At 48.0% G+C, this 27,815-nt stretch overlaps 1 protein-coding gene across 2 annotated transcripts in view; it reads right to left on the bottom strand.

Moving 5' to 3' along the window:
- Positions 1–22,371: 22,371 nt before the first annotated feature.
- CCDC50 (coiled-coil domain containing 50) overlaps positions 22,372–27,815 on the bottom strand; it is a 29,976-nt gene continuing 24,532 nt past the window's right edge. For both annotated transcript variants that reach the window (XM_063306231.1, XM_063306232.1), the window contains 4 exons: positions 26,881–26,970; positions 25,988–26,064; positions 25,313–25,416; positions 22,372–24,355 (listed from right to left, as the gene is read on the bottom strand). In XM_063306231.1, the coding sequence (XP_063162301.1) occupies positions 24,336–24,355; positions 25,313–25,416; positions 25,988–26,064; positions 26,881–26,970 (291 nt within the window). In that variant the 3' untranslated portion in view covers positions 22,372–24,335. The remainder of the gene's footprint in view (positions 24,356–25,312; positions 25,417–25,987; positions 26,065–26,880; positions 26,971–27,815) is intronic.

Below are 27,815 nucleotides of genomic sequence, written 5' to 3' on the forward strand. Positions count from 1 at the left end.
AGGTATTACACAAGATAGCTAAAGCTCCTTATTCAAAAGTTTCTATCCCTCTGGTGCTTGAAATTATGAAGCCCCACAAGATCTTTCTGAGTTTCTCAGAAGCATCCAGTTTTGCACACTGGATGCTCAAGCTGATGAACCTTTGAAATCATCCCACTGGGAATCTTCTGAAAGCTTCTTCTCTGAAGCCTCCCTCCTATCTCAGCGGACGAAGAGTCTGGGAGTTATAACCCCAAGACATCCGAAGGGCATTGCGTTGGGGAAAGAGGTGCTATTTGATTGCTGGATGGAAACTGTCTACAAGTCAGCTGTTCCTTCCTTCCATAATTTTCTTCAGAATGTTATAAAACTCATTAGTGTAAAGGGAAGAAGAAAATAAAAAGTGCCAAGCAAATAATCAGGCGCATATTTTAGAAGGCTGCAGCTAGGAGCCATTTTGCTGAGACGCCTCTGACTGCATTTAATGAGCAGTGAAGTTTTCACCATGAATTATAGAACGGATCTTCCCTCCCTACTTTGCCAAAAGCTGGAGCCACTCAGCCAAGATTTATGGCAGCCTGTTCTTAATTGCACCCCATCCCCAATCAACAGGGAAAAAAGCATTGCCGGTAACAAACCCTGCATATTTTAATACAGATTGGTTGGATTGGGAAAACGGCATCCTGGGTAGGCACCTACTGGCCAGCGCCTGGAATATCTCTTGTCCCGTCCCCTCTCCCGATTTCCAGAACATTTTAGCAAGTCTTTTATGGTAATTGTGATGCTTGGGTGAAGCATTGGTTTGCATGAATGTATGGAGCTGTATAAAGATTGGTTTATTTTTCATTTGTGAAGGTGGAAATATGCAAAGAGGTGCAGCCTTAGCTTGGTGGCATGAATTAAGCCAAGATCACACAGCTGGGGGGAAATGATGTCACGCTTGCACTGGGGGTCTGGCCTTTCTGATCTGGGAAATGAACAAATCTCCACTTCTAATCCCAGTGCCCCAGTTTCCTTCAGTGGATCTCTTCTCTTGCCTTTTCCTTAAATCTCCACAACACCTCTTTCCCTCTAGCTTAAAGTTCTTATTTATCCCTTATGTCCCAAATGTTGTTACTTATCTAACTTTCCAAACTCCCTTATCTATGTTCCTTAGCTTTCAACCTCTTTTCTCTGCAAGACTCTAAACTACTCCACTGACTTTGTCTAACTTTCTGACCTCTATTGTTGATGAGGTTCTAACCTGCTCAATGCTTCAGCAGAGATCCACCTCAGATCCCTCAAGCTTCATTCCGGCTCAGTCCTGCTTTACAGACTCCATCTTCCCCCTGCAGCCCCAAACGTAGGCACCTTGGCTTGCCCTCAGCTCATGGGCCTGTTGCTGAGGAGAACCTCTGGGTCCAGCAGCACCTCCTCTGCTGCCGCTTGTAACATGGACTCTGGGTAGACAGGGGACGTTCTCTCTCTGTCCAGTCCATACCAGCACCCCAGGCCCCCTGGGGCTGAACTCTGGGTCCTCCTGACAAATTCTTTCAACCAAGCTCAGCCTCTGCTGGATATCTCTCTGCCAGGGTTCTGGGCCTCCATGTTTGTTTGTTTGTTTGTTTGTTTATCTATTTATCCAATTTGTCCCTGCCCATCTCCTCCCATTGGGGGACTCTGGGCGGTTCACAATAATCAATTAAAACAACAATCACACAATAAATAAAATATACAGTATAATTACAGTAATAAATAATATAAATAAGAGTAAAAAATAAAAAGACCAAGTGGCTAAAGAATCTAAAACAGTCCAAGTGTGGGAAAAGTGGTCTATAGCAGCCATCCCCATGTAGATCTATGCCCCTGCCAATGCTCGCTGCCTCTTGAGGTGGTTCCAGGGCCTCCAGCATTCTCCTTGTTGCCACCAGGTTGAGCTGCCTGGCTGTCTTGAAGCTTTCCACTCTCTGGACCACTACCATTCCATGCCAGGACCTACTGCCACATTTCCCTGCTCCACGATGTCCCTTGGTATCTTCAGGCCTTGTTGTCTCTAACCATGGGCCTCCAACCATGGACCTGACCCTCTGGTCCAACTGTGAGACTAGGCTAAAACTGCCATTATCTAAAGATGGAGCCATTACATACACAGAGAGGACAAGAGCCAGGAATAATCTTGTCTAAAAGATCTCTTAGGGGAGATAGATAAGAAGGAAGCAAGTCGTTAAGGAGACAAAGGAAAAATGTCACCTGAACCAGACAAAGGAAGCTGGACCTGAGCACATGGAAACCCCCACCCCAATCCCATCTATAGCTACCAAACTTGTGAATCAACAAAGCAAGGACTTCTGGGGATAAAAGGGGTCCCGAAGCCTGCGCACTCCTTGAGTCGTCTTTGCACCCAGACTTGGTGGCTTCCATCCCTTTAGCTGGTGCCTGGCAGCTTAGTTGGATGTGGGTAAGTGTGGATGTGTGTGTGTGAGAGAAAGAGCAAATGTGCCTTGCAACCAGTAAAGTTTTGCTGCTGCTTTAAATTCACCGGGTCCCCTGTGTTCCAAGGAACCTGTTGTGCCTCAGTGTTTGGCTGGAAGCGATTTGTGTGTGTCCCTAATTAATTCCTGGCTGTTGACCAGGGCTGTGGTGGGTCTTGTCTGCTCAAGCCGCACCTCTCTGGAAAACCCAGGTGGAAAGCCAGGGGGGCTGACAAGATCCGCGTGCCTCAACAGGCCGTGAGTCTGTGAGTGACTGACCATAAGCCAAACCTGGGAGCTTGTGTGTGTGTAACACAACTCAGTGGGTCACATATTAGAACTAGTTTTTGTCTCAGGGCAGTGGTGACATGACTGGAATTGGGGTACATCACCATCAGCCTCTTGTCATGGAAACACTCACTGTTGGCCTTGGAGTTGTCTATGGCTGTCCTCCCCACTCAGCCCCACTGCAGGCAGGAAGGACCTATTAGGTTGGTCCACCCCAAGTGCATGCTAGACCCTACTGGGTTTCAGAGGGCGCTCGGGGTTGTTCCTGGGACTCTGGGGGTGTGTGTGTGTGTGTTCAACTGACACCTCAATTGGTGCTTGGAATGAAAGGGTGGCAACAGTCTTGGATCGGATCACACCTGTGTGGACAGTCTATCAGAGTGAATCCTGGAGGCTGCCCTGATTTTCAGAGGAACTCCACTTGATGAAGTGGTATAAGAGATGCCAAGAGCATGGCTAAAGAAAGACAAAGAATGAATCCAGCTGAGCACAGGAAAGCCCCTTTCGTGAGGATTACCTCAAGGTGATAAGGCTGGCAAAATATAGTTATTTTTCTACCCTTATTGTGTCTGTGGAGAGCCAGCCAGCAGGCCTCTTTAAGGTGACCCAGACTATTCCAGGCATCTGTCAGATTCACTTGGAGTTGGACCAGCTATGCAGTTCCTCTGGAGTTGCCTGAAGCACAGTTGTGCCTGGTTACCTAGGAGGAATTTGAACCTATGAGTCCTGATGAAACAGACAGGATCCTTGGAGCTGTGACCTCAGCCACCCGTGTTTTAGATCTCTCCTATCTGGTCAAGGTCTCCTAGGAAGTGACATGTGATTGAGTCCATGAGATGGCTAATTCTTTTTCTTTCTTCCTTTTTTGTGGGTGGTGGGGGTGATCTCCCTGCTTTGAAAGAGATGGTGGTCTGCCCTCTCCTCAACAAGCCCTCACTGGACAATAGTCGTCTGGTCTCCAACCTTCCCTTTTTATGGAGGTTGTTGGTCAGCTTGCATCTCCAGAGGGCCCTGGAAGAAGGACATTATCTGCCCCTTTTCAGTCCGTTTCAAGCCTGGTTATAGCAGCCTTGACTGCATTTGTTGATGGTCTTTGGCAACACTGGGATAGAAGTAGCACATCCTTTTTGGCCCTCCTCGTTCTTTCAGCAGCTTTTGATACTATGGATCATGGTGTCCTTCTGGACTGGTTTCAGGGGACTAGGAGTGGGAGACACAATCTTACCGTGTCATTTTTCCAGGACCAGTTCCAGTCAGTGTTGTTAGCCAGGGAGAGGCTTCTGCCAGTCATTAGCCTGAAAAGAGAATCTGCCGGAAGATGTGCCAGCACCACATTGCCCTGCCCTTAAGTTAGTTGCCATGAGGTTGCTAGGAAAGGGAAGTAATGGAACATTGTGGGAAGTAGCTGATATTCCTTAAACTGTAGAAGCTTTTTAGACCATGGCTCAAATGGGTTGCTGTCATGCGCTGCCTACCGTTGAATAAGGCTCAGACACTGGTTCGGTGGATCAGGCTCTGGTTTATTCACAGCGCAGGTACAGCGTCGGGAAAAAAAAGCTGAGAGTGACAGGAGCGCGCCGGTGCGGGGTTTAAATACCCCGCGCCGGCCAGTGCCCCCTCACTCGCGGTCACGTCACCCCCCTTTGTCCAATACGTTGCCCTGCCGGTGGGTGAGGGGTTGCGAGGCCCCGCTGGCGTTCCGGGATCGCCCATCATCGGGTTTTCTATTCATCCGGTGATTGCTGTCAGCTGGGCGATCTCCGTTGTATTAGCGCTGATGGCTTGGGTGTGCTCCGTGATCCGTTTAGCTATTGTTTGTTGGCCGTTAGTCGTTTTGAGTTGATGGCTACTTATCTTGAGCCCCTTCTCCTGTTTCCTTGCTATTGTCATGTGTGCCGTTGCGCTGATGGCTTCAGCTCAACGGCACTCATGACAGTTGCTTCTTGTTATATGTGAATAATTTCCAGAGACCATCATGAGTCAAACCCATCAGCATGTTTGGTCAAAGTGTCCTCTCCTTCCTCTTCCTCTTCTTCCTCTTGCTGTTTTTGCTCTCTGGTTCCACTTGCGTGTCACCCGGCTTTTGGGAAGAGATTATCTGGCAGGGCCACAGCAGTGGAGTGACCTTCCCTTGGAGACCAGGCATAGTTGGACCCTAAATACTTTTCCCGTGTTCTTCTAAGATTTTATTTATTTTATTAGTGGTTGGCTGCTGAATTTATGCAATTCTATGGATTTGCATGAATTATAAAAACCTGATAGGTAAACCTAGCCACTGATGTGGTGTGTAACAGATTAGCCCTCAATGAGAAGGTTAGTCCATGTTAAGAAATATGATTTTAATTTGACAATGTATACTGATGATTGCCCAAAGAAGCCACTGTGGATTGTTCCTACAGAGCAAAATGGACCAGGAGAACAAACTGTGCACCCATAACCCAACATTGAAGCTAGTGCAACTGTCTATTCATAGTCTCCAGAATAATTTGGTACAGTCCTTTCACTCACTGGGACCTGGTGATTAGGCTTCCCCTCCAGACAGAGCTGTCCCTGTTTTGGTCTATCAAGTCTCCTTTCAGCTCCTAGGCTCTTCGGCCAGCCTTCAGCGTCTTCCATTCTCCCCTGCCCATCCTTTTAAGGTAAACAGCACCAACTACAGGCCCCAACAGCTTCCACTGGTTTGATTTGGCCCTCTATATGTCTCACTCTTTCCTGGTGTAAAGCTTCTAGGACAGTGTTTCTCAACCTTGGCAGCAGGAGGAGTCCGGGAGCACCTTTTCAGACCAACAAATCTTATGAAAATGCATCAGTTTTTGTTCATGAAAGCTGATGCATTTTCATAAGATTTGTTGGTCTGAAAAGGTGCTCCCGGACTTCTCCTGATTTGTGAGTTACTTTGTGAGTTTATTTGCAGAATGGCTTGATTTAAATCAACAAGAAAGCAGATGGAGTCTTGCCTTGGGTTTAAATCTGGTTTCTCACTGGGACTTCCCCATAGATTTTATTAAAAAAAACACACACACATACCATACCATGTTAATTAATTTGCATTCAAGTATGAGTATTGAATACACCATTATTTCACCGTGACAATCCGGGTGGACGTTTAAGACGTGCTCTGCATACATTTTGTATGATTTATTTTGTTTTTAAAACCTCTCCAATATTCCCATGTTAAGTTTTTTTGTATGTGAAAGTGAGAAAGTAGAAAGCGATACACTGGATAAGAACGTGCACATGCGCGCACACACACACACACACACACACGGACTCCCCACTTGCATGCCAGAGAAAACAACGCAGCAAAGAGGAACTAAATGTTTAAAGTGGATGGATGAAAGCAAACTATCAGTTAGTTTCTGGGCAAATTAGAGCCATTCGTTTTCATCCTGGGAAAATGAAACGCCTGTCTGGTAAATGGAGTGCAAATATTCATATTTTTAAAAATGATGTGATTGGTTCTTTGCAGAAACTCCTTAGGCTCAGTGTGTGTAGGAAAGGCATTTCTCTGGCTTAGGGTGCCCTCCCTTGGCCTTTCAGGCAGGGTCCTCAAGATTCTTCAAACTTCAGAGCAAGAAACCTGAAGCAGATTTTCTCTCCTGCCCTGTAAGGCTGGCTCGGGAGGCTGAAACAAGGGCTTGAAAGGGGCAGATGGGGCTGAGAGTCAGTGGGATTTCCTGGCCTTCTGCCATTTCAAAACAGGCCCAGAAAAGACCTTCCTTCCACGTTCTTCAGATGGTATAAGGTTTGGAAGGTCACTGTTATCCAGGATGTTTTATTGGTTTTTTTTAAGTGAGGATGGTAGCAATGTGGAGGGCTTGGATAAGATGGGAGCATTTGGAAGAATGTTGAAGTCCAGATGTGAAGAAAGCAGGAGGGGTGGATTGAATGGGGAAAAAGGAGGAGCTGGAGATATGGAAATGAGAGAATCCATGGAGTTCTAGAGCATGGCACCCAGGGAGCAGCAGGGATGGCAGAGGAGAGAGTGAAGCTGGGTCCAGCGGTCAGTGTGATGGTTGGCATCTTCACTAGGATGGCTGGGAGGCTAGATCTGGCATAGGATGGACGTAGACTTCAGAAGGGAACTTAGATTGGCGGCAAGAAGCTGAGTGACATTCAGAGACTAGATGATGGACACTCCCTGGAGACATCTGAGCTGGAAGAGCCTGGAACACTGATTGGGGATATGGAAGTTGAGGGCCAGTGGTAGCAAGGGCTGAGTGTGAATGTGTGACAGCAACCACATCTTTTAGTGTAGAGCAGTGTTTCTTGACCTTGGCAGCTTGAAGATGGGTGGACTTCAACTCCCAGAATTCCCCAGCAAGGCTGGCTGGGGAATTCTGGGAGTTGAAGTCCACCCATCTTCAAGCTGCCAAGGTCAAGAAACACTGGTGTCAAGTGAGAGCAAATAACAGAGGCTGGAGTTTTGGACACCGTTTTTGCACAGGGTGTGGACTCTGAGATCAAGTAACTGCTGCTGGAGTGGTTGGTACAGAGTGTTGGGAGGGTGGAAAAGAGGCTATTGAGCTTCCTCATGGCTGAGTCTGAGAAGATGTTGAGAAATCAAGATTGGAAACAGGAGAAAAGACAATGCGTGGCAATCTATCTTTTAGAGTAGGAGGCTGCATAGAACATGGGGTGGCTCTGCTAAGAGAACTCACCCAGCGTTATCTCCCTCCCACGTTCCCAAAGAACAGCTAGGGGAGTGCTTTGACCCCAAGGGCAACATGCGGAGCAGCTGGGCTCGCAGTAGAGCCAAAGCAGAGTGGCAATGGCCCCACTGTCTCCCAGAGAGAGAGGAAGATCACCAGGGACAGCTGTCTGGTGCCTTCATTCTCAAGGATGGAGTAACTTGTCTCTTGCAATACATTTCAGAATGAAACGATGAATCACCAGGAATAAATCTGTGGTCTTGCCAGAGGTGCAGACAAGCTGCCTTTGACTTACAGCCAGCAGATGCCACGTGTCTTGCTGGGGCAGATGCAGAGCAGGACATGGTGTCTGGCTTCTCTGCTCACTTTGTTTCAGGCACATCCTCACATGGGGGAAGCCACAATGCTTGGCTATCTTTGATGGACCTGTGGTGGAAGAGGCTGTGTTCCTCTCTGATCTTCACCCCCACAGCTTGGTTTCTGCTTGCTTTATCTTTGAGCACGTAGGTGTTGGAGAAAGTGGGATGTCACTTTGGAAAAGGTCTCTTTCCGTGTGTTGCTAATAAAGAGAAAATGACTCATTGACCTACTCTGTCTGCTGATTCGAGGGAAACCTCCCAAATGGGAGGAGCAGTTCAGCTGCGGAACCGCTGACGCGGAGACTGGTGAGCTCCCCTTCCTCGGAGAGGTTCAAGCAGATGCTGGACAGCCATCTGTCTGAGAGGCTTAAATGTGGTTCCTACCAATGGTCCTATCATCATCTTCCTTGCCTTGTGTTTCTTAATCCTTCTCATTGCATTGCATTTTCTGTTCTGTTTGGTTTGATTGTACACCAGCCAGAGTCAGTTCAGAGGCAGGTGGTGCTCAGGTGAACAAATTAAATTAAGAATCTACCAGAACCTCTTTCTGACATCATGGCTGCCAACTGGAAAGACTGAGATCTGGGGTTTGGTGCCCGAAGTTCCTCCAAGCAGGAATGATGGTGGGAAGGTGAGAGTGGCTGATGAAGAGTCCATCACTGGCAAAAGAGAGAGTGGGGGACATTTCTTGGCTTGGGAGGTAAACACATTTTCTTTGTCTGGGCCTTCTAAGTGCAATGGGGTCTACAAAGAGGGCAACATTCTCCGCAGCACCCAAGGGCGGGACAAGGAGCCATGGGTGGGGGCTCCTCAGAGGGAGACCCAGCCTGGGCACAAGGAGGGATTTTCTGACAGAGAGAACTCTCGAGCAGCGGAACGGCCGGCCTCCCGGAGTGGTGGGTGCTCCATCACTGGAGGTTTTCAAGGAAAGGTTGGACAACCATTGGTCCGAGATGGTGTGAGGACTCCTGCCTTGGGCTTGGGCAGGGGTTGGACTAGAAGACCTCCAAGGTCCCTTCCAGCCCTACGATTCTATGTCCAGAACCCCATTCCCCCAATTCTTTTTATCCCATTTCTTTCTTGATGCACTGCCTGCTACAGATCATGATTTCAGTAGCCTATTCTTCATTCTCTGCCCATTTAGTTTCTCTACTTCCAGATTTCCCTTGGTACTGTTTCCCCATCTTTAACATGTCCTACTATTTCTCTTGTCCAAATGCCATGAGAGAGATCTTTCGCATAAGCAGGCCAAACCACCATGAAGTAGAAATTCCACAGAAAGCCACTTTTCTCTGCAGAGGGAATCCCTAAGGCCATCTTGACTACATTCACTCAACATACTTACCCTGATCACTGCATTAACCCATTCCCTGCGTTTGCACTATACAGTGAATCATGAACTGACCAAGTGGACTGAGTTTGCACCACACAGTAAGCACCCTTCCCCTCAAAGAAAAAGCCCAAACAAGCTACACAGAATGTACAAGTGCAGTGGCTAGGACTGAACTGACCTGGTTCATTGAGTTATTGAATCACAGACTCGTAGGATTAGAAGGAATCTTGGGGGTCTTCCAGTCCAATCCCCTGCCCACAGCAGGAATCTTCAGACCATCCCAGACAGATGTCTGTCCAATCTTGGCTTGAATGCCCCCCGCTATGATGGAGCCACCCCTCCATTTCCAGGAGGAAGGCTGTTCTTAATAGCTCTCACCATCAGGAAATCCCTTCTTACTTTGAATTTGGATCTTCCTCTGTAGAACTTCTAGCTACTGGTTCTTGTCCTATCCTTGGGTGCTGTGGAAAATAAATCCACCCCCTGGTGATAGCCTTCCAAGTATCACAGCCTCTATGACCTCACATTAGTGTCATCACCAGGAATCTCAGTACCAGTAGGGACAACCCAACAACTTCTACAAAGTCTCCCAGTGGCTTTGTTTATTACATATTGCACTTCGCCGTGATGAGATTGGGTTGGGTTTAGCACAATCTGTGCATAAAGCCATTGTGGTTTATAAACCAGGCAGTGTGTGTGTGAATTCTGCCATCTGTGGCTTATTCAGTAAACAGTGGTTAAGCAAACCATGTCTTAGTGTGATGTGTGGACCAGGTTGTTGGGTTAATATCAGATGCTGCAATCTTAAATGTTGTGTTGGCTCTTTGTTCAAGGTTCCAGGAGAAGGAAGGCATAAGGATGAGTAAGTGGGATATTATGGGAGACAGCTATTATAGGAAACACCAAATAAATCTCAGCATCCCCATGGGAACCGTCGTCGACAATCAAGGTGGTTCAATTTTCTGGGCATCCCATGAAGGTGCTGATTCTCCAAGAATCTGCTCATCCTCCAAGCTGCTACTCCTGTTCCTGCCCGTTGCTTCCCTCATTACGGAATATCACAGGGTTTGACTCCGAAACATACCTTCAATTTATAGTAACGAGGCAGTCAGCAGAAACTAAGCAAACAGGAGCTAAATTAAAACTGAAGCAGAGAACAAGCAAGATTGGTGAAAGTAACACTGAAAATTCATTTGTTGGAATGAATCTTGAAGCCAAGTTAGATGTCCTTATTTATTTCTCAGGCACTTTTGAAAGCTACAACCTTCCTGGTCCAGTTTCTTGATAAAGGAGTGGCCTTGGGGCTCTGAAAAGAGAGTCATGGTCTTCCATTGGCCTCTACTTTGAGAAGAACAGAGAAATCTGAGTCTTGCTTGGCATGTAGTTAGAAGTTTCTAATACAGCAGCTGTGAGTCAATAAAACTAGGCAGGATGTGGGATTCCAGATGGTGGGCAAGAGTGAATTAGGTTGCCCACTTTTCTCTCCTTAACTGAAGAAGTGGTAGTGGTGGTGGGTCTATCTGTAGCCCCTCACCCTTCTATAAAGTTCCACAACATAAGCCAGCGTGTGAGAAAAGAAACCTAAGTAGCTACCTAAGGGAAAGGAGAAGGGATTCACTATTGCATTGACCATGCGTTCTCTGTTGTTATGTGTTGTTACTGTGTAGCACAATCCAAAAAGGAGCTCCACTCAGTTGAGTGAGGCACAATCTGCAGGGTGATCAGGAGGATTGTAGTGGTCATCTCACTCTGCCAACTTCCTAAAATCTGTTGGGACCAGAACTCCCACTGTTCCTCAGCTTCAACAGAAACCTGGGAGAAACTTCACTGGAGGTGCAACTGTACCATGAAGCCATAAGCGAGTCCCCCTTGAGGGGGAGATGGGCGGTGAATAAATTTATAAATAAATAAATAAATAAATAAATAAATAAATAAATAAATAAATAAATAAAAATAATGCTTGCATCCTGCATGGAGCAGAGAGATGGACAAGGATGATCACCAGGATCCTGGTCAGTTCAAAGTTTCAATAATTATTTATTTACCAAGAGGAGGCCCTTCACTAATAACTTGGCTGGGGGTGAGGGGGGAGGTGTCAGACATCATGCTAAGCTATGGTTTATTCTGGCCATGATCTGTTGAATAAATAACAGTGGGTGGCTTTACCCACCATTCTAAGTCAAAAATAAGCAAAACACATCAAGGCTTGGAACAGTGTTTTTCAAACTTGGCAGTTTTAAGGTGTGTGGACTTTGACTCCCAAAATTCTCCAGCCAGCCATGCTGTCTGGGAAATTCTGGGAGTCAAAGTCCACACATCTTAAAGTGGCCAAGTTTGAAAAACACTGGCTTAGAACAACCTGCATAGACTCCGTCTGTGTGCGTTTTTCTCTATCTTACATTGCTCAGAATTGCTCACTCCGATCTAGGTTGAAGGAAGAATTCTGACTTTTCCCCCTAATTGCTTTATACCCCTCTTTTCCATCTGTGATCAGCTGAATTCTCTCCTTGGGCGTTTATTTCTCTGGTGATTCAGAAAAAAGGCTGGCTGAGTTGTACAGAATCTTTTGCCTTTTAAGCTGTAACACAGCAGAATAAGCTGGGCTCTGAAACGTAGCCCCAGCCTGCCCCCTCCCTGTCATCCCAAGAAAATCCACCCTCCTATTGTTCGGAACTGAGCCAGTCTTTCCTCTTCCACTTGGCCTCGGTGGCTGTGAGTTCGTAGTATGCTACACCTGCTTAATATTTATTTTGGGATGGGAGGAATTGGGCCTTCCTACCTGCCCTGCTGCTGAGCTGAATGCCTTTTCCCCCATCCTAGAGTTGGCAGAAAACTAGACTGGCACAAGATCTGCTGCCCTCTTTGCTGATCCCCCTCCTGCCTCACTTGTCTCTATTCCACCCCCCTCCCTGCCCAACTCCCAGCAACTCTAGGAAGTTTAGCTTCGAGGAGGATGAAACCTGACAGGTTTAGCACTCCGTGAGGCTGCCCTTGAATGGGGAAAACACTACCTCCATACCAGCACAGCTAAGGGTGACTCAAGTCGTCAGTCACCTTGAGTGTTGGAATAAACCGAAAGTTGGTTTTAAAAAATTCAGTGATAATAATAAAGTAAATGAAGGCAACATCATGGGGGTGTCAAGAGGGTTTATTCCTCCGATGCATGCGAGGAAAGATTCTCCTGGTGTGTAAGATGCTGCCGCCAGGCAGCTCCTCTCCTGCTCTTTGGCCCTGGCCCTGCCCTCCCTACGAGGCACTGGCTGGCCAAGGGGAGCTGATTTTACCCGCCTTGAAGCCGGCTTTGGAAGAAGGCGGAAAGGCTGCCGTAACACTGGTGCAGTGAAGGTGGCTTGGGCTTGGGACAGGGAAATGCAGCCTTGTGGGGACGCAGGAGAGCAAAGAGCTTGCGGAGCATGACTGTGCCCCGGTGAGAGGACAAGGGGAACGGCTTGTCTTGAGCAAACACAGACCATTTGCTTGGCTTATGCTCAGTGTATTATGCAAACCCAGAAAAAGGGCTAATTTAGCAACCAAGTTAAAAGTGCTGTGTGAATGCAACTGATGACTTGTGAAAAGTCTGTGCTGTCACCTACAGGCCCTTGCAATAAACACTTTGGTGACTGATATTCCCTTCATAGATGGTTTTCTATTTGTAAAAGTTAGAAGCGTTGAAGCCCTCCTGGAAAGAGCAAGAGAAATGGGGGACTCTTGCTCTATTTACAGAAATGCAGTTAAGCAGGCTGGTTAAAGGCCTGGTGCATGATTTGTGCAACAGACAAAGCTTGGTTGGGTTTTTTTGCAGCTCAGCACACACGTGAAGCCATCCTGTTTGATTGGTTAGTTCAAGGTACCATGCAAGCTCAGAAAATGAGTTCATTCAGTATCCAGGTTAAACCTGTTGTGTGAATGCGGTCTCTGTTCTTTGGTGTCAGCACCTGATCATTTGAGCATTCACGCATTCACAGTCAGGAGGCTAAGGTTCCTTTAACTGTTTTAATGAATGTAATGAACGGTACAGAAGGCAAGCTGCGAATAAAGATTTCCCACTCAAACCTAACTTAAAAACTACATTCCCTTAGCTAGTCCCCTTTCCCATGAAACCATGTCACTCCCCCTCCCATCCAGATGGTATTCCTGGCATATCTCACCCCTGTGTCCTTGATGTGCTCCATAGCCATAATAAACCGATTCACACTCCACACCCCCTCCCATCTGGTGACACGGAGTCCATTCCTTGGAGAAGGAAACGATGGGAGATGCTCCGATAAAGGTTTCTGTGAAACCTTTGATCAGGGGGATCTGATGTTTGGTATCTTCATGGCAAAGGAACAGGCAGGGCATGGAATCACTGCCACCTAGGGGTCTGCTCTGCTCTGCTCTGCTCCACGTGGAAGCAGCACCACTAAGTGGCCAGGCTTGAGTTACACATCCCACCAGCCTTTCCCAACCAGGTATCCTCTGGGTACGGGGACCACAACTCCCATTGGTTGTGCATAGCTGGCTGGGGACCATTGGAACTGTAATCCAACAGGAATTCAGGCTGGGAAAAGGTGGTGCTACACACCAATCTTTATTTATATCCTGTCTTCAACTACCATTGCTTTCTATATCTTAATTTGCTATACATTAAGTATACAAACCAGTGAATTAAAAGAAGATAGGTTTCTATTGTGATTATAGCACTAAGCCAAACACTGTGCAGATAAATGTGTCAATAACCCCTGAGATTTTAAATATCTAAGTATGAGCAATGGGATTAGGGAGAGGCAGATGTTTAGAATAAGAAATTATTGAACAATCAATTAGTTAGTTAGTTAAATGAGAGCCAGTCTGGTCTAGTGGTTAAGGCACCCGGCTAGAAACCAGGAGGCTGTGAGTTCCAGTTCCGCCTTAGGCACGAAAGCCGGCTGGGTGACCTTGGGCCAGCCCCCCTCTCTCAGCCCAAGAGCCAATCAGGTGCGGTATGGGAGTTCTAGTCATGCCCTGGCATGAAAGCTGGCCGGGTGACTTTGGGCCAGCCCCTCTCTCTCAGCCCAGCCCACCTCACAGGGTTGTTGTTGTGGGGAAAATAGGAGGAGGAAGGAGTATTAGGTATGTTCGCCGCCTTGAGTTATTTTTAAAAATAATAAAGGTGGGATAAAAAGCATCTAATCTAAAAAAAATCTAATCTTAACAAGTTGGCTAATTTGTGGTACAACTGCCCTTTCCTCTGCCTTCTTATTGTTTGGTAGTAAGATGTTCAGGAAGGGAAATCAAGGGGAAAAGTTGAGGATTAAAGCAGAAAAGGAATTCTAGGCAAAATAAAATAAAATAATAAAATAAAATAAAAAGATAAACATGCCAGTGCAGGTACAGCAAAAAGCAAGAATGTATCTGAAGGCCGTTTCCTCTCCTTCAGTTTGTCCTCCTTGCCATGTAAAGGATGCAAGAGGCTGTACCTCCCCCTCACAGCTCTTCCAGATTATGGCAGCTTCAAGGAACCACCTTCAATCATCTGCTCATCCTATTCTTCCCTAGATGGTACTTCAAACCAAAAGGAAGTTGCTTCAGATGACTGGAGGAGACCAGGCGTGGTCCTTATCTTCAGAGAGTGGGGAAGGGAGATCCAGAAACCGACGCACCTGCCATTCTGCTTTTGGAACTGGGAGGATTCTAGAGCTGAGCTATTTAAAACAATGTGGGGATTACTAGTGGTATAGATGCATTAAGAACAAATATTACCAGGCTAATCTTAGCCCAATAGCTTGTGGAATGCTATTGATAATGTCTTGACTTCAGGAAAGCATTTTAGCAGTTGACTAGGCTGGGTTGGGCACAATTAATAAGGGATACATCACAGTTGGCTCAAACATCACTCAGGGTGCCCATCAGACTGGGAAGAAGTATCGAGTGGGTGGCCCCAAGCATCCACCCTGGGCCCCCTGCTCTTCAACAGTTCCATTTATGGTGGAGGGAATGCTTCAAGATGGCTTGAGTGGGATACCTATTCCCTTGGAAGACAGAAACACAATTCAGAACGATCTTGATACTCTGAAGAAATGGAATGAAAGGAATGTAACGAAATTTAACAGGGGTAAGTGTGGAAGTTCTTTGCTGAAGAAACCAATAGCCATGTCATGAGAACTGATGGCGAGCAGGAGGGGGCCCCCATCCAGGGGGGAAAATGCATGTGTAGTACTGAGGAATTAAGCAGCCATTCAGAGAGACACAGATCAGACCCGCCTTAACCTTTGGGGTTTATCTGTCTGGGTTTTTCCCACACTTCTTCAGTTTGTTAGGATTCTGTTTTATGTAGCAGTAATAAAGCACTAGAGACCTACTCCTCGTCTCAGCGTGGTTTCTGACTGTTAGGACAAGCCAGATGCATGCATGGGTGGGGGGCACCTGGCTTGGCAATAGCACTAGCAAAATTTTGGATGAGCGGTTGAGTGCAAGCTGAATAGGAGCTAGCAACGTGAGGTGCTGCAAAGACAATGAATGTGATTTTGGGCTGTACTGACAGAAATATGATTCCCAAATCATAGGAAGTAACTTTGCCACTTGATTTCCCTTTGGCCAAATCCCACCTTGAGGGCTGTAGGTGGTTCTGGGCATGAAACCCAAAGAAGGATTGACAGAAATTAGAACAGGTCCAGAGGAGGGTAATGGAGATCGCCAGAAGACTAGAAATGAAGGCCAGCAAAGAACGAGGAGAAAGAGGACTGTGGGAGAGATGACCTCTTCAAACCCCTGAAGGGCTATCGCATAGGTGGTGGTTGAATCCAGTCTGGTCATTTCAGAGCACAGGACGTGGAAGGATTTAAACTGCAGGGAGACAAGAGGGTAGAATGTGAGAAAATGCTTCCTGCCAGTTGGGCAGGGTAGCTCTTGGCACAGGGAAATGACCGGCTCTTTTCACTTGATAGGTCTGAGTGAAGGCCAGGTGGTCCCTGGTCAGGGATGCTCTGATCTGCATTCCTACAGAGGACCTCATATGGCCTCAATGACCCCCTCCAAGGTTCCATGAATTGACAGCAGAGGAGGACTGATCTCGCCTCATACTCAGCCAGGAATTTTAAACTATGGTTAGTTGAATAGGCCTTTATGATCTGGCATGAACCTTAATGGCATGTGGGAAAGACCTTGGGAGATGGGGCAAAGAGACGCTGCCAAGGGAATGGTTATAAGAGAGGGCACAGCCTGCAGCTGGATAGTGGGCAGGGCAAGAGGCTCAGAAGGGACCCTCCCTAGTTTCTCGGGCTGTAAAGGAGACAGGGGGAGAGATGTACATTCAGACTTGCAAGACTGATGTCAGCTTTATCAGGTGGACCAGACAGGAAACACAACCAGATGATCTAATTCTACTTTATTGTAAGGCTACATTGACAGAATCGGAGGCCTCTGGGCAGTTTACAACAAGTGATTAAAACCATCACAATAATACAAAAAATAAAATACAGTAAAAATAGTATAAATAGAAATAAAAAATAAAGAATAAAAAATCCAAGCGATGAAACATCTAAAACAGTCCAAGTGTGGGAGGTGTGGTCTATAGCAACCATCCCCATGTAACTCTATTCCCTCTCCACCCCAAGCGAGGCGGCAGAACCAGGTCTTCAGACTCCGCCGAAAGGCTAGGAGCGATGGGGCCAATCTCACCCCAGGGGACAGCATGTTCCACAGGGCGGGAGCTACTGTGGAGAAGGCCCACTTCCTGGACCCTGCCAGATGGAATTCTTTTACAGATGGGGTCCGTAGCATGCCCCCTCTGCAGGATTGGGTGGGACAGGTTGATGCAATGGGGAAGAGGCGGTACCTCAGGTAACCTGGTCCCATGCCATGTAGGGCTTTAAAGGTGATAACCAACACCTTGAATTGGACCCGGAAGCAAACTGGTACCCAATGCAGCTCGTGCAGCAGTGGTGTTACATGTGCCCTTCTGGGGTCACCAAAAACAGCTCGCGCAGCTGCATTCTGGACCAGCTGAAGCTTCCGGATACTTTTCAAGGGTAGCCCCATGTAGAGCGCATTGCAATAGTCAATCTGAGAGATAACAAGGGCATGAGTGACTGCTCGAAGGGCCTCCTGGTCCAGGAAGGGGCGTAACTGGCGCACGGCACGTAGCTGCACAAAGGCTCCCCTGGCCACGGCTGCCACCTGCTCTTCGAGCAGGAGCCGTGAGTCCAAGGGGACCCCCAAGTTACACACCAGGTCTGTCTGGGGCAGTGCGACCCCATCCAGAACCAGAGATGTTAATGTCCCGGATACAGAAGAACCATTAACCCACAGCCACTCGGTCTCACCAGGGTTCAGCTGAAGCCTGTTGTTCCCCGTCCAGGCCCCCACAGCCCCAGACGCTCGGAGAGGGTGGTCACGGCATCACTTACTTCACCCGGGATGGAGATATACAATTGGGTATCTTCAGCATCTTGACGATACCTCACCCCCTGGTGACGGATGATCTCACCCAGCGGTTTCATATAGATGTTAAAAAGGAGAGGGGAGAGTACTGATCCCTGTGGCACCCCACAAAGAAGGGGCCGCGGGGCCGATCTCTCCTCCCCTATCAACACCAACTGGGATCGGCCCTGAGGAAGGAGGTGAACCAGCGTAAGACGCCGCCCACCCCCAACTCCCTGAGCTGCCCCAAAAGGATACCATGGTCGATGGTATCGAAAGCCGCGGAGAGATCAAGGAGAGCGAGGATGGATGCACTGCCCCCATCCCGCTCCCGCCAGAGATCATCCAGAAGTGCGACCAATGCCGTTTCCGTCCCATATCCTGGCCTGAAACCTGACTGAGAGGGGTCTAGATAATCAGTTTCCTCCAGGACCCTCTGGAGCTGCAAAGCCACCACCTTCTCAACCACCTTCCCCAAAAAGGGGAGGTGGGAGACTGGACGAAAATTGCTCAGAACAGGAGGATCCAGTGGTGGCTTCTTGAGGAGGGGGTGTACCAACGCCTCTTTAAAGGCTGCCGGAAACACCCCCTCTCCCAAGGATGTATTAACCATGGCATGGCATGGACACAACCACGTGTGACCTCCCGGCCTGCTTTTACTAGCCAGGAGGGACACGGGTCTAGATGGCATGTGGTGACATTAACTGTCCGTAGGATCCTGTCCACTTCCTCAGGTCCAACAGGATCAAACTGCTCCCAGATAACTGGGTAAGCCTGTTCCCCTGGTATCTCTCCAGACCACGCCTCATGCCTGGAGTCCGACTTGGAGCGAATCTGAGCGATTTTGTCCTGCAGATGCTCAGCAAATTCCTCTGCACGGCCCTGTAGGTGGGTCGCTGAACCCACCTTCCCCAAAAGGGATCAAGTGATTTTAAACAGGGCCGTTGGGCGGCATTCTGCAGACGCAGTAAGAACGGAGAAATATTGACGTTTCGCCACTTTTATCGCCACAAGGTAGGCCTTAATGGCGGCTTTTACCTGTGTTCGGACCAAGGTGGACTCTGTATGGGAACTGCCAATGCTAACAGTCTTGGCAAAGGGGGAAATGAGGAGGGGGAAGAAAAATTTGGAGGAAATAGCATTTCAATTTGGTTGTGCTTGATAAAAAAGGAAAAGGTTGGTTTGGTTCAGACTGACCTGTTCTGTTCTGATTTAATTAATTGATTGATTTAATCTCTTCTGGGATTATGGATGTACAAAAGCTCAAAAGCTTTTGTGGTTCATAGCAAACTGGCACTGTGGTTTGGATAAGCATTTGGAAAGAGCATCAGCGATGTCACGTCCCCCACAGCTTGCTTCCTGGGTTGCGAGAACAGAATTTATCTTTCTTGAAATGCATGAAAATGGAGTGGCTATGATCAAACATCTGATCCAAACTTTGGTGTTGGGGAAGACTTTTGAATGTATAATGGACAGCCAGGAAAACAAAGAAATGGATCATCAAACACATCAGCCCAGAGGTCTCACTTGAGGCATGAATGACCAGGCTCAAGTTATCCTACTTTGGACACATTATGCAAAGACCCAGCTCCCTGGAGAAGGCTCTGATGCTGGGAAAGGCGGAACGAAAGAAAAGAAGAGGGCCACCAGCAGCAAGGTGGGGGAACTGTTACAATGGCAAGTGGGGGCACCATTGGGAGACCAGGCTGGACACACATCATCCTGAAGAAGGTCCACCTCTGTGCTTGCTAAGAGTCAAAACTGACTTGATAGCATATAATCAATCCATCAGTCAATGCAAAGACCCAGCCACCTTGAGAAGTCCAACATGCTGGGAAGGGTGGAAGGAGAGAGAAGAGGAGGAGGACCAGCAGCACGGGGGATGGACTCGATTACAGTGGTGATGGGCGTATCACTGGAAGACCAGGTTGGGGATGGATCCTCCTGGAGGAGGTCTATCTACGCGGTCGCTAAGAGTCAAAACTGATGTGATGGCACATAATCAAATCAATCAGATGATCTGAAGACAACGTTCAAAGAGAGCCTTTGATTCTCCAACAGTATCTCCTTTGCCAAGTTGCAACCTCAGACTAGGGACTTCAGCAAGATAAATTGCAAAATGGCAAATGGCCCAATACATGTCTGGTCCATGCGTGTTCCTGGGCTTGGTCGCTAAGGAGGCCAGCTTGGATATTTGCAAGTACGTAAATTCAACTTTTGCTTGAATAAAATTTGCTTGACAGCGGCATATAATGTCAACTAACCATTATGACAAAGACTAGAAATGCTTCTCTGAAACATATGCTCCCTTCTGAGAATTCCATAATTCACTTTTTACACGTCCAGATTATTCCGTTCTCCCAGGGAAAACCCTGTTTTGTTTTTCAGAGATCCCTGGCTTTACAACTCCCCCTTCCGCACCTGTTCAGGAAGAGAGGCAGACCCAGAAGCACAAGGATGATATGGGCAAACAGGCAAGCAGCAGTTCCTCAAAGCCACGTAGAAATGTTGCCAGAATCCAGAGGGAACACCGACTGAATAGAAACACAAAGCTAAGCCAGCTTACGGCAGGGTCCCGTTGTTTAACAGGTGCAATTCTAATTTTAAAAAGACACACTGTTGGTTAGCTCAGGTGGCTTCCAGGCTCATTGTGTTTACTCAGTACTTACACCATGGAGCAACTGGAATGGAATGAAACCTTACCCACCCTCTGCAGGGAATAGGATCTGTCTAAAATTAAGGGCCATTAATTTTGTTACATTTCGTTACACCCATCAGAATGAACAGGAAGAGAGCCAGAAGATGACAATGCCTTTTAAAAATGCAGGCAAGGAGGAAGCCACTAATTCAAAACTTACAGCAAAAAGTCTTTAAATGAAACTGGGCTTACTTCTCCTAAAAAAAAAAAAAGACGTTGGATAAGCAGTGCTGGATTAAAGAACAGGAAAGAGAACTGGGACGATATAAGAAGCACTGCAGACTTGAAAAGTAACACAATCCAGCAGCACAGAAAGCCAGGCCCTGAGCCACACACACAAAAAGCCCATCATCCTTGAAAGAGGGTTTCACTCCACACACCACCTTGAGCAACACAGCAGCAGCGACCCTGTCTGATGGGATCTTGTTTGCCCCTCAAAGGGGTTGCAGATGCCTTGGGCTCTTGCACGCTTCCCTCACTCTTAACAAGGACCAAACCCTTTCTTCTCCACTTCGCTCCCAGAAGTTAAGGGCAGACAGTCAAAGAGTGCAGCCACCCCAAAACCAGGAAGACACACCCAACTGTTTTCATTCCCTTGGCTGGGAGATTTTATGGGACGGACAATGGTCATGTCATCAGGAACTGGAGGTCTAAGGTCAAGAGATTCCTGGTCCACCTTGGCACAGCTGGTCCAAAGGGGATCTGCCCCATTGCACATTCTTCTAAAGAAAAGTTTTAGGCAGGCTGCTATGGCCATTTGGGGTAGCAAATCAATGGCTTGACCCCACAGAAAGTGGCTGCAAACGTTAACAGGGAATTGCAAGAGGGGGCAGAGAGAACTGATGGCCTTGCTAGGAACCACACTGCTTTGAGAAGATATCCTTGAGAAAGGCCCCCCGAGGAGCCTGTGAGCTCCTGGCACGCAAGTGCTGACAGAGCCATGCTCCTCCAGTCAAGGCATCCCTGCTGGTTCAAAGCCATCACCAAGGCAGGTACAAGAGGAGGCCCATTCTGGTAGAAACATCTTTTCTGGTTGAAGCTCAGGATGTCTTCTGAAAAGAAGCTAATTTCTGCTTCCTGATCGATGGCAGCTTGAATTTCCAGAGACGGCTTTTAAAAACTGATAGCCCCAGGATATTCAACCTTCACGGTCAGAGGCTTTTAGGCTGAGAGAAAATCTGCTTGCTTGCACCACCTGCAAACCCAGCGTGATTTTCGCAGTCCCTGGAAACTAGAAATATCCGAGTGCGCTACTTGCCAGTATTTCCGGCTTCTCCCATGGTGAGAGTGCACTCCCTTCCCATGCCCATCTCTCCCAGCCATCTTCAAAACCTCTCCACCACACAGGAAGTGGTAATTCTGCACACTTGCTCTCTTTAACTGGAGCAGAGAAGGCTGCGATGGTCCCCATTTGTGCTGCCATTCCCCCGTGTGCTTTCTGCAGTGAGGAAAAGGCCCGGCACAGCTGCACCTCTTTGCCATGATGTGTTGTTGACCCAGGACCAGGGCCTGGTGGGGGAAACCGGGCACAGGGCTCCTCCGTGGCTGCCTTCTGAGCAAGTCGCACAAGAATGAACTTAAGAAACGCTCACGAGCAGCAACCTTCGCAGTTGGCTGTGCTTTACACCCAAATGTCCCCCAGAGCAAGCCCTTCCCGGGGTCTCCTGACCAATCTGGAGGCCTCAGGCAGTGGGGTGCAAGGGGTGGGTGAGGACTGACAGGGGATGCCCGGGTCCAAGCCCAGCCCCATCACAGTTCACTTGGGCTGGTCACGCTCTCTCAGCCCAGCCTGCCCCAAAGAGATGTCGTTTGGGGGGAGAATGGGAGGGAGGGCACACCCTGAGCTCCTGAATCAAGGCAGGACAAAAATGGATGGATGGATGGATGGATGGAAGGAAGGAAGGAAGGAAGGAAGGAAGGAAGGAAGGCGGGCGGCTGGGGAGCAAGAAGTAACGGAAAGGTGCCGAGTCTAAAATCCTGACCGCTACGGGCCACTCTTCTCTTGCTGGGTCTCCACAGCTCACCGGGTGGGGTGGGGTGGGGCGGGGGACACACGTGGGAATTCATTTCCTGAACTTGTACCTGCCCCTCCATGTGAGGGAGCTTTCAGCACATAAACCACTCTGTTTAAAACTTTTTAACATTAATAAATAGTTTTGATGGGATACAGCAGCACTGAGGAAGGGCAGAGAATGGAAACATTGGATCCAGCCATCAGAAAGAACCAACGCTCTTGGAGGATCGTGTAAGATCACACAGAAATAAAACCATATTCAAAAAGAAACCAGTGGATCCGACAGAAGCATCAAACCAACGAAGACGAGAAAGACATCGGGCATCTTCAGGATTGCGTCGCAAGACAGACGCCAAGTTAAGGAACGCGGGAAAAAACATCACCTTTCAAGGGCAGAGGGAGGGCAGTGAAATCTAGGCAAGGCAGGGGCTGTTTGACAATTTGGTCTGGAGGTTTCAGTTTTCCCAGCAACGGAGCAGAGAGCGTAGGAGTAAATGCACCAGACAGTTGAATTTAAAGCCATCTTCCCTGCCTGGCACCTGCCCGGCACCTGCCCCCCCCAACACAACACAACAGGGGGCGGGTCCAAATCCAGCAGAGCTGGTGGGCTCCTGGGGGAGAAAGATGGTTGAAGGCACTTTCAATCTGCGCATGGTATTCTGGTAGACTCCAATCGTAACTTCTAACAACTGCTTCCTCGCTGCATTATTCTACGAACGCATGTGAAGTTCTGAAAGGCCACATCAAACTTATGAGCACCCTTCCTCGATGATGCTGAAGTTAAATAACTTTTCTTTAAAGCTTCATATAGCTGTGATATTTTAAGAATACTAAAAAGATGCCCACTCTAGCTTAGCTTTTATTCTAAATGCATCTAGGCCAGTGTTTCTCAACCTCGGCACCTTTAAGATGGGTGGACTTCAACTCCCAGAATTCCCCAGCCAGCACTGGCTGGGGAATTCTGGGAGTTGAAGTCCACCCATCTTAAAGGTGCCGAGGTTGAGAAACGCAGATACGGCGATGCTCATAAACGGCCTACATTCACACACCACTCTTAACCAGGTCAATGAAAAGATCTGCAGCTGCTAAACTGGGTTAGCTTTAATCTTGCTTTTATTGTGTTGTGGCTCAATAAATTGCTTTTATTGCTCAATAAACAATAAAAACTCAGTAGCCAGATTAAATGTATTGTGGGGATTAAAGTGTGAGAGACGTATAAAAATTAGTTGTGGGCCTTTCGCTCATTTGCAGCATTTCGCAGTGGAGTCTAAATTCTGTGCCCATTCTCTTGCTGTTAAAAAATAAGCTTAAAAAAGGCAGCCCTGAGTGATCGCTATTTATCCCAAATGATTTTCCTAATACATGTATTTCTGAGTCAATGGAAATAAAAACTCAGAGAAGTCATCTCCCGTTGTTAGAATTTCCTTCAGGAAATGTTTAGAAAACAAGAAAGGGGTAACTTAAGACGTACAAAACAGCCGAGCCCATCCTGGAATGCCCCAGTGTTTCCTGGAACGATCCCATTTTTATTTCCCAGGATAGGACATGCCTCTCCCACTTCTGGAAGTCGTCTTCTCAGAATAAGAAGTAATGCTCAGAATTCCAGGTGGAAGACATGCTTCGGGAAACATCTCCAGAACTTCCAGATCAGCCCTTTCCAGGGAAACACTGACACATTCTGGCCACAAGCCCCTCTACTGGCCTGATCCTAGCTACCCACAAATCTCTCCAATCAATTCACCAGAGCATTCCCATGGAAGGTTCAGGACAGGAAAAGCACCACCTTCTTGGCCGTCTGATTCCACCTTTCCCTGGGCTTCCGCTTTGTCTCCATCTGGCCACGTCCTACTCTTGTCCTTGACCGACAGAAAACTCTGAACACAAAACTGTGTCTGGAAACTAGAAAGAGGTTCTTGGGGTGCAGGTGGAGAGGGACTTGCCTGCATGCTAGATTTAACTGCCCGGCCTGAGAGAGAGATCGGAGACAATGAGAACATCGCCCTACAGGCTGAAGGAGGAGGCACTGTGTGTGGACATTCTGGTGCTCGGAAAGGGAGTGACCCCAGGATGATCTCCTCCGAGAACGAAGGGAGCTCAGAACATCTTTAGGAAGAAATGCAATAAAGCCTGCTACACAGGAAAGTCAGTATCTATGGGAAAAAGTCTAGGTTTTTTTTTTCCTCCTACTGCTTATAGTGGTAACCTGCAAACAAACAAACAAACAAGAAACATTAAATCAGCACAGATATCAGATTACGCCTTGTAATTTTGCTGCACTTCCTGTCTTGAAAGGAAGACAGGTGGAACCTCCTCCTGTTGTGTGCAAGGGTCCCCTCTCCCATGGTTTGGAGGTGGCCCCCTGTGGCAAGCTGGTCCACCAAGCAAACAAAACTGAGCTTATGGTGGTAGGCTAAGAAGGACCAACCCAGGCACCCACTGCAGAAGGCTGCATCTCAGCAGAAGCCCCAACGCCTTCCTGTCCTCAACTTTCCATTCACTGCAGAGGGCCCCTGTTCAAAACAAATGGGGCAACCAGCTAAACTAGTCTCTCTAAGTTTGAACAATGACCATGTGGACTTGGTGGGGGACGGAGGGAGAAAGAGGGGAAGATGCTGGGGAGCAGCCATCTTCAACTCTGCCTCACCCTTCATGGTGTATCTCTAGAAGAAGGGAAGAGGGCCAGTTGTCACCTCCCCGGTCAAAGCTCTATCTCCACTCCCCAACTGCCCTTCTTCTGTCTGCAGCAGAGAAGGAAACTGAAACAACTATACCACGCCCCATCTGTGGTTTTATCTTCTCTCCCAAGGGACTATTTTTGCACCCCTAGTTTATCTCAACATGTTCAGTTACCACCCTTCAGTCTCTTATTTATCTCTGCTCCTCCACCCTCCTCTGGGCATCCCTCTACCTCTTTCCCTTTCATCTCACCAGCTCTGCCTCTCTTTCCCTCCCTCCCAGCTGCCTAAATTTGGGTTTGGCCCCCCTTCCAGAGAATGTCCTCAAGCAGTCCACGATGTCTCAGACCCAGGAGTAAGCCCACAAAGTCCTTGGGGTGCGTTAGCCATTTTTTAATGTGGCCCTTTTCACTAGAAACAAAGAAATATAATTTGGGGGGGGGGACGCACTTCTATTAAAAAAAGAAAAACCTACTACTTCTCACCTTTATGACCTGACTCTGATTTGGATATCTGATGTGCCAAGTTATGCTGATCTCTAAGACTAGAAGGATGATCCAGGTCCTTGTTGGTTAGAGGTGGAGCAGCTCTGCCAGGGAGAGGACAGAACCGGTTAGGATGACAACGGTTGACAACAGCTGGAAGAACGCTGATTCTGGGAGCCTGAACCTGAAGTGGGTAGAAGAAAGTTTCCCACCCCCGCTCAGGAAGAGGTCTTGCTGAACAATACTGGATGGAACACGGAGGTGGCAGAAGCATCAGGATGAAACGCCTCGTGCACGGGATTGTCCTCTTCCAAGAGAAAGGTTCTGCCTCATGTTAAGAGTTGCGCAGTGGGGTCTAAAGGCTGACAGCTGGGATTAACATCAAGGACAAAACAGCGGAGACTTTGGCCCGGCCTTACTGAAAGGGCAAACCTGTGCTGCCACTGAAGAGTCAGCAGAGCCAAACATTTCCTCCCAACAAAATACTTCCCTGCATTGGAAAATTAGATGTTGGGTGACATCTAGAACCCTTTCCCCACACTCCCTAATTTTCTGCCTTCAGGGACTGCGGGGTAAGGAGAAGCCTACTGAGATGGAAGCAGGGCTGGTGGCCAAACATCCTTCAGCCTCACAGTTTCCTTCTGACGCAGAGAGTCCTAGACCCCAAGCATTTACCGTGTGGGTTTCTCGCTCCTGCCGCGGTGAGGTTCGTATCCTTCCCTTGACCGTGAGCACACAGACTCGGGCGGGTCCTGCTGGATACAGAAGGAAAAGCAGGGCTGGGACCGTCCTTCAGGTTGTGTGTCCGTGAAGACAGAGCCAGAGCGCACGATGCGGTGTCTAGCCTACAATTTAAGGTGCTGATGATTTCGGAATAGAGGCGCTAACGCAAGTGGAATCTGGCTCATGCGGGAAGCACTGGGGCGCTGACAGGAGGGGAAAAAATCTACTCTGGCTTTCTAGGGGTGACTGGAAGTGAAGAGGGTGAGATCTTAGAAGCCCAGCAGGACACTCTCCTGTTGCAGACTTTCAGCGAACCTGAATGCGAGATGGAAGCTTTCCTCTTTGGGCTTCTTGGTCTGAATTCCCTGACATCTGCTATGAAACCCCCGCCCCCAGCATATGTTTAGGAATTGCCCAAGGCCAATCTTAATTTGGGGTAAGGGATGGGAAGGAGTTGGAGTAGTTAGCTTCTTCCACTGAACAAAGGGTTTTGGGCATTCCAATTTTAGTCAATCATGAGGAACAGGAGCCAAATTTCAGAAACATACTGATTTTGAAACTTCATTTAAAAAAGGGTCATAAAAGAAACATCCAGATACAGCAAGGGAAAATCTCAAACCAGCCTTCCTCAGCCTGACCCCATCCCAAATAAGTCAGGAGTTGAAATCTCAGCATGCTCTCCAGGAATGATGGAAACTGGAGTTCACCGTGTTTTGAAGAAAGAGGGTCTGTGAAAGTGGAATTCTTTTACAGGGGAGATGCAGGCCCTCCCTCCCCTTTAGCCTGGCCTCTCCTCATGGAAGGTGGAGGAAGCCAACCTCTTCCCAAGCTGAACCGTAACCCACCCTCCAGTCTTGATCCTGCCTCTTCTTCTCTCGCTCCCTTGCTTTCTTGTAAGCTTTCTTCTCCTCCGCCATCAGAAGGCGAGCTATTTCCTGCAGGAAACAATCCAACCAAGAAATCATCACTATTCGGCTCACCTCCCTGCTAAAGATTTTATCTGCCCGTCCAGTACAGGGAAACACCCATCAGACCCAGCTGGAGCCAGAACAGGAACCACCAGAAAACACCACGTCTTCAATTAGGGGTTACTGAACAAGCCCACGGGCGAACGTCTTGGGGTAAGAGAAAGCCAGTCTGGGGTAGCAGTTGAGGCACCAGGCTAGAAACGGGGAGATGGTAAGTTCTGGTCGCGCTTTGGACACAAAGCCAGCTGGGGGACTTTGGGCAGTCCCTCGTTCAGCCCTCAGGAGGAGGGGGCCAGGGCGAACCCCTTCCCAAAACTGCAGAGACTGGTCCAGGCAGATGGCCAGGAGTCAGGAGTGACTTGAAAGCACAGATTCTGTGAATTCAGGATGGAAACACAGGATATGCATCTCTTTAGAAAGTTTGTTTCTATTTGGTCTTCTAGGCTCAGGGATTTCCTTGATGTGGGTCAGTTTTGTGCATTAATTATCTTGATTTTAGCCAAGCACCCCATAACATACTGATTAGAAAGCTAGTTAAATCTGGGCTAGGTGCCATGATAGCTATGTAGATACATATTTTAATCAAATCTTACCCATTATGTTCCCATAGGGGGTTCCTTATCAAACTGGGGAGGGCCTCCTATATTTTTATTAATGAATGGGACAGGGAGGAGATGCGTGTCGATCAAATTCACCCTAGCTGGTACCCTCACAGGCAGAAATACAATTGAAAACAATCTTGATAGAACAGGCTGAATACACCAGCGTGAAACTTAGTGATGCTTGGGTGGCTTTGGGTCAGTCACGCCCTC

Source organism: Candoia aspera, chromosome 6 (genome assembly GCF_035149785.1).
Source record: "Candoia aspera isolate rCanAsp1 chromosome 6, rCanAsp1.hap2, whole genome shotgun sequence".
In the NCBI taxonomy this organism is placed as follows: Eukaryota; Metazoa; Chordata; class Lepidosauria; order Squamata; family Boidae; genus Candoia; species Candoia aspera.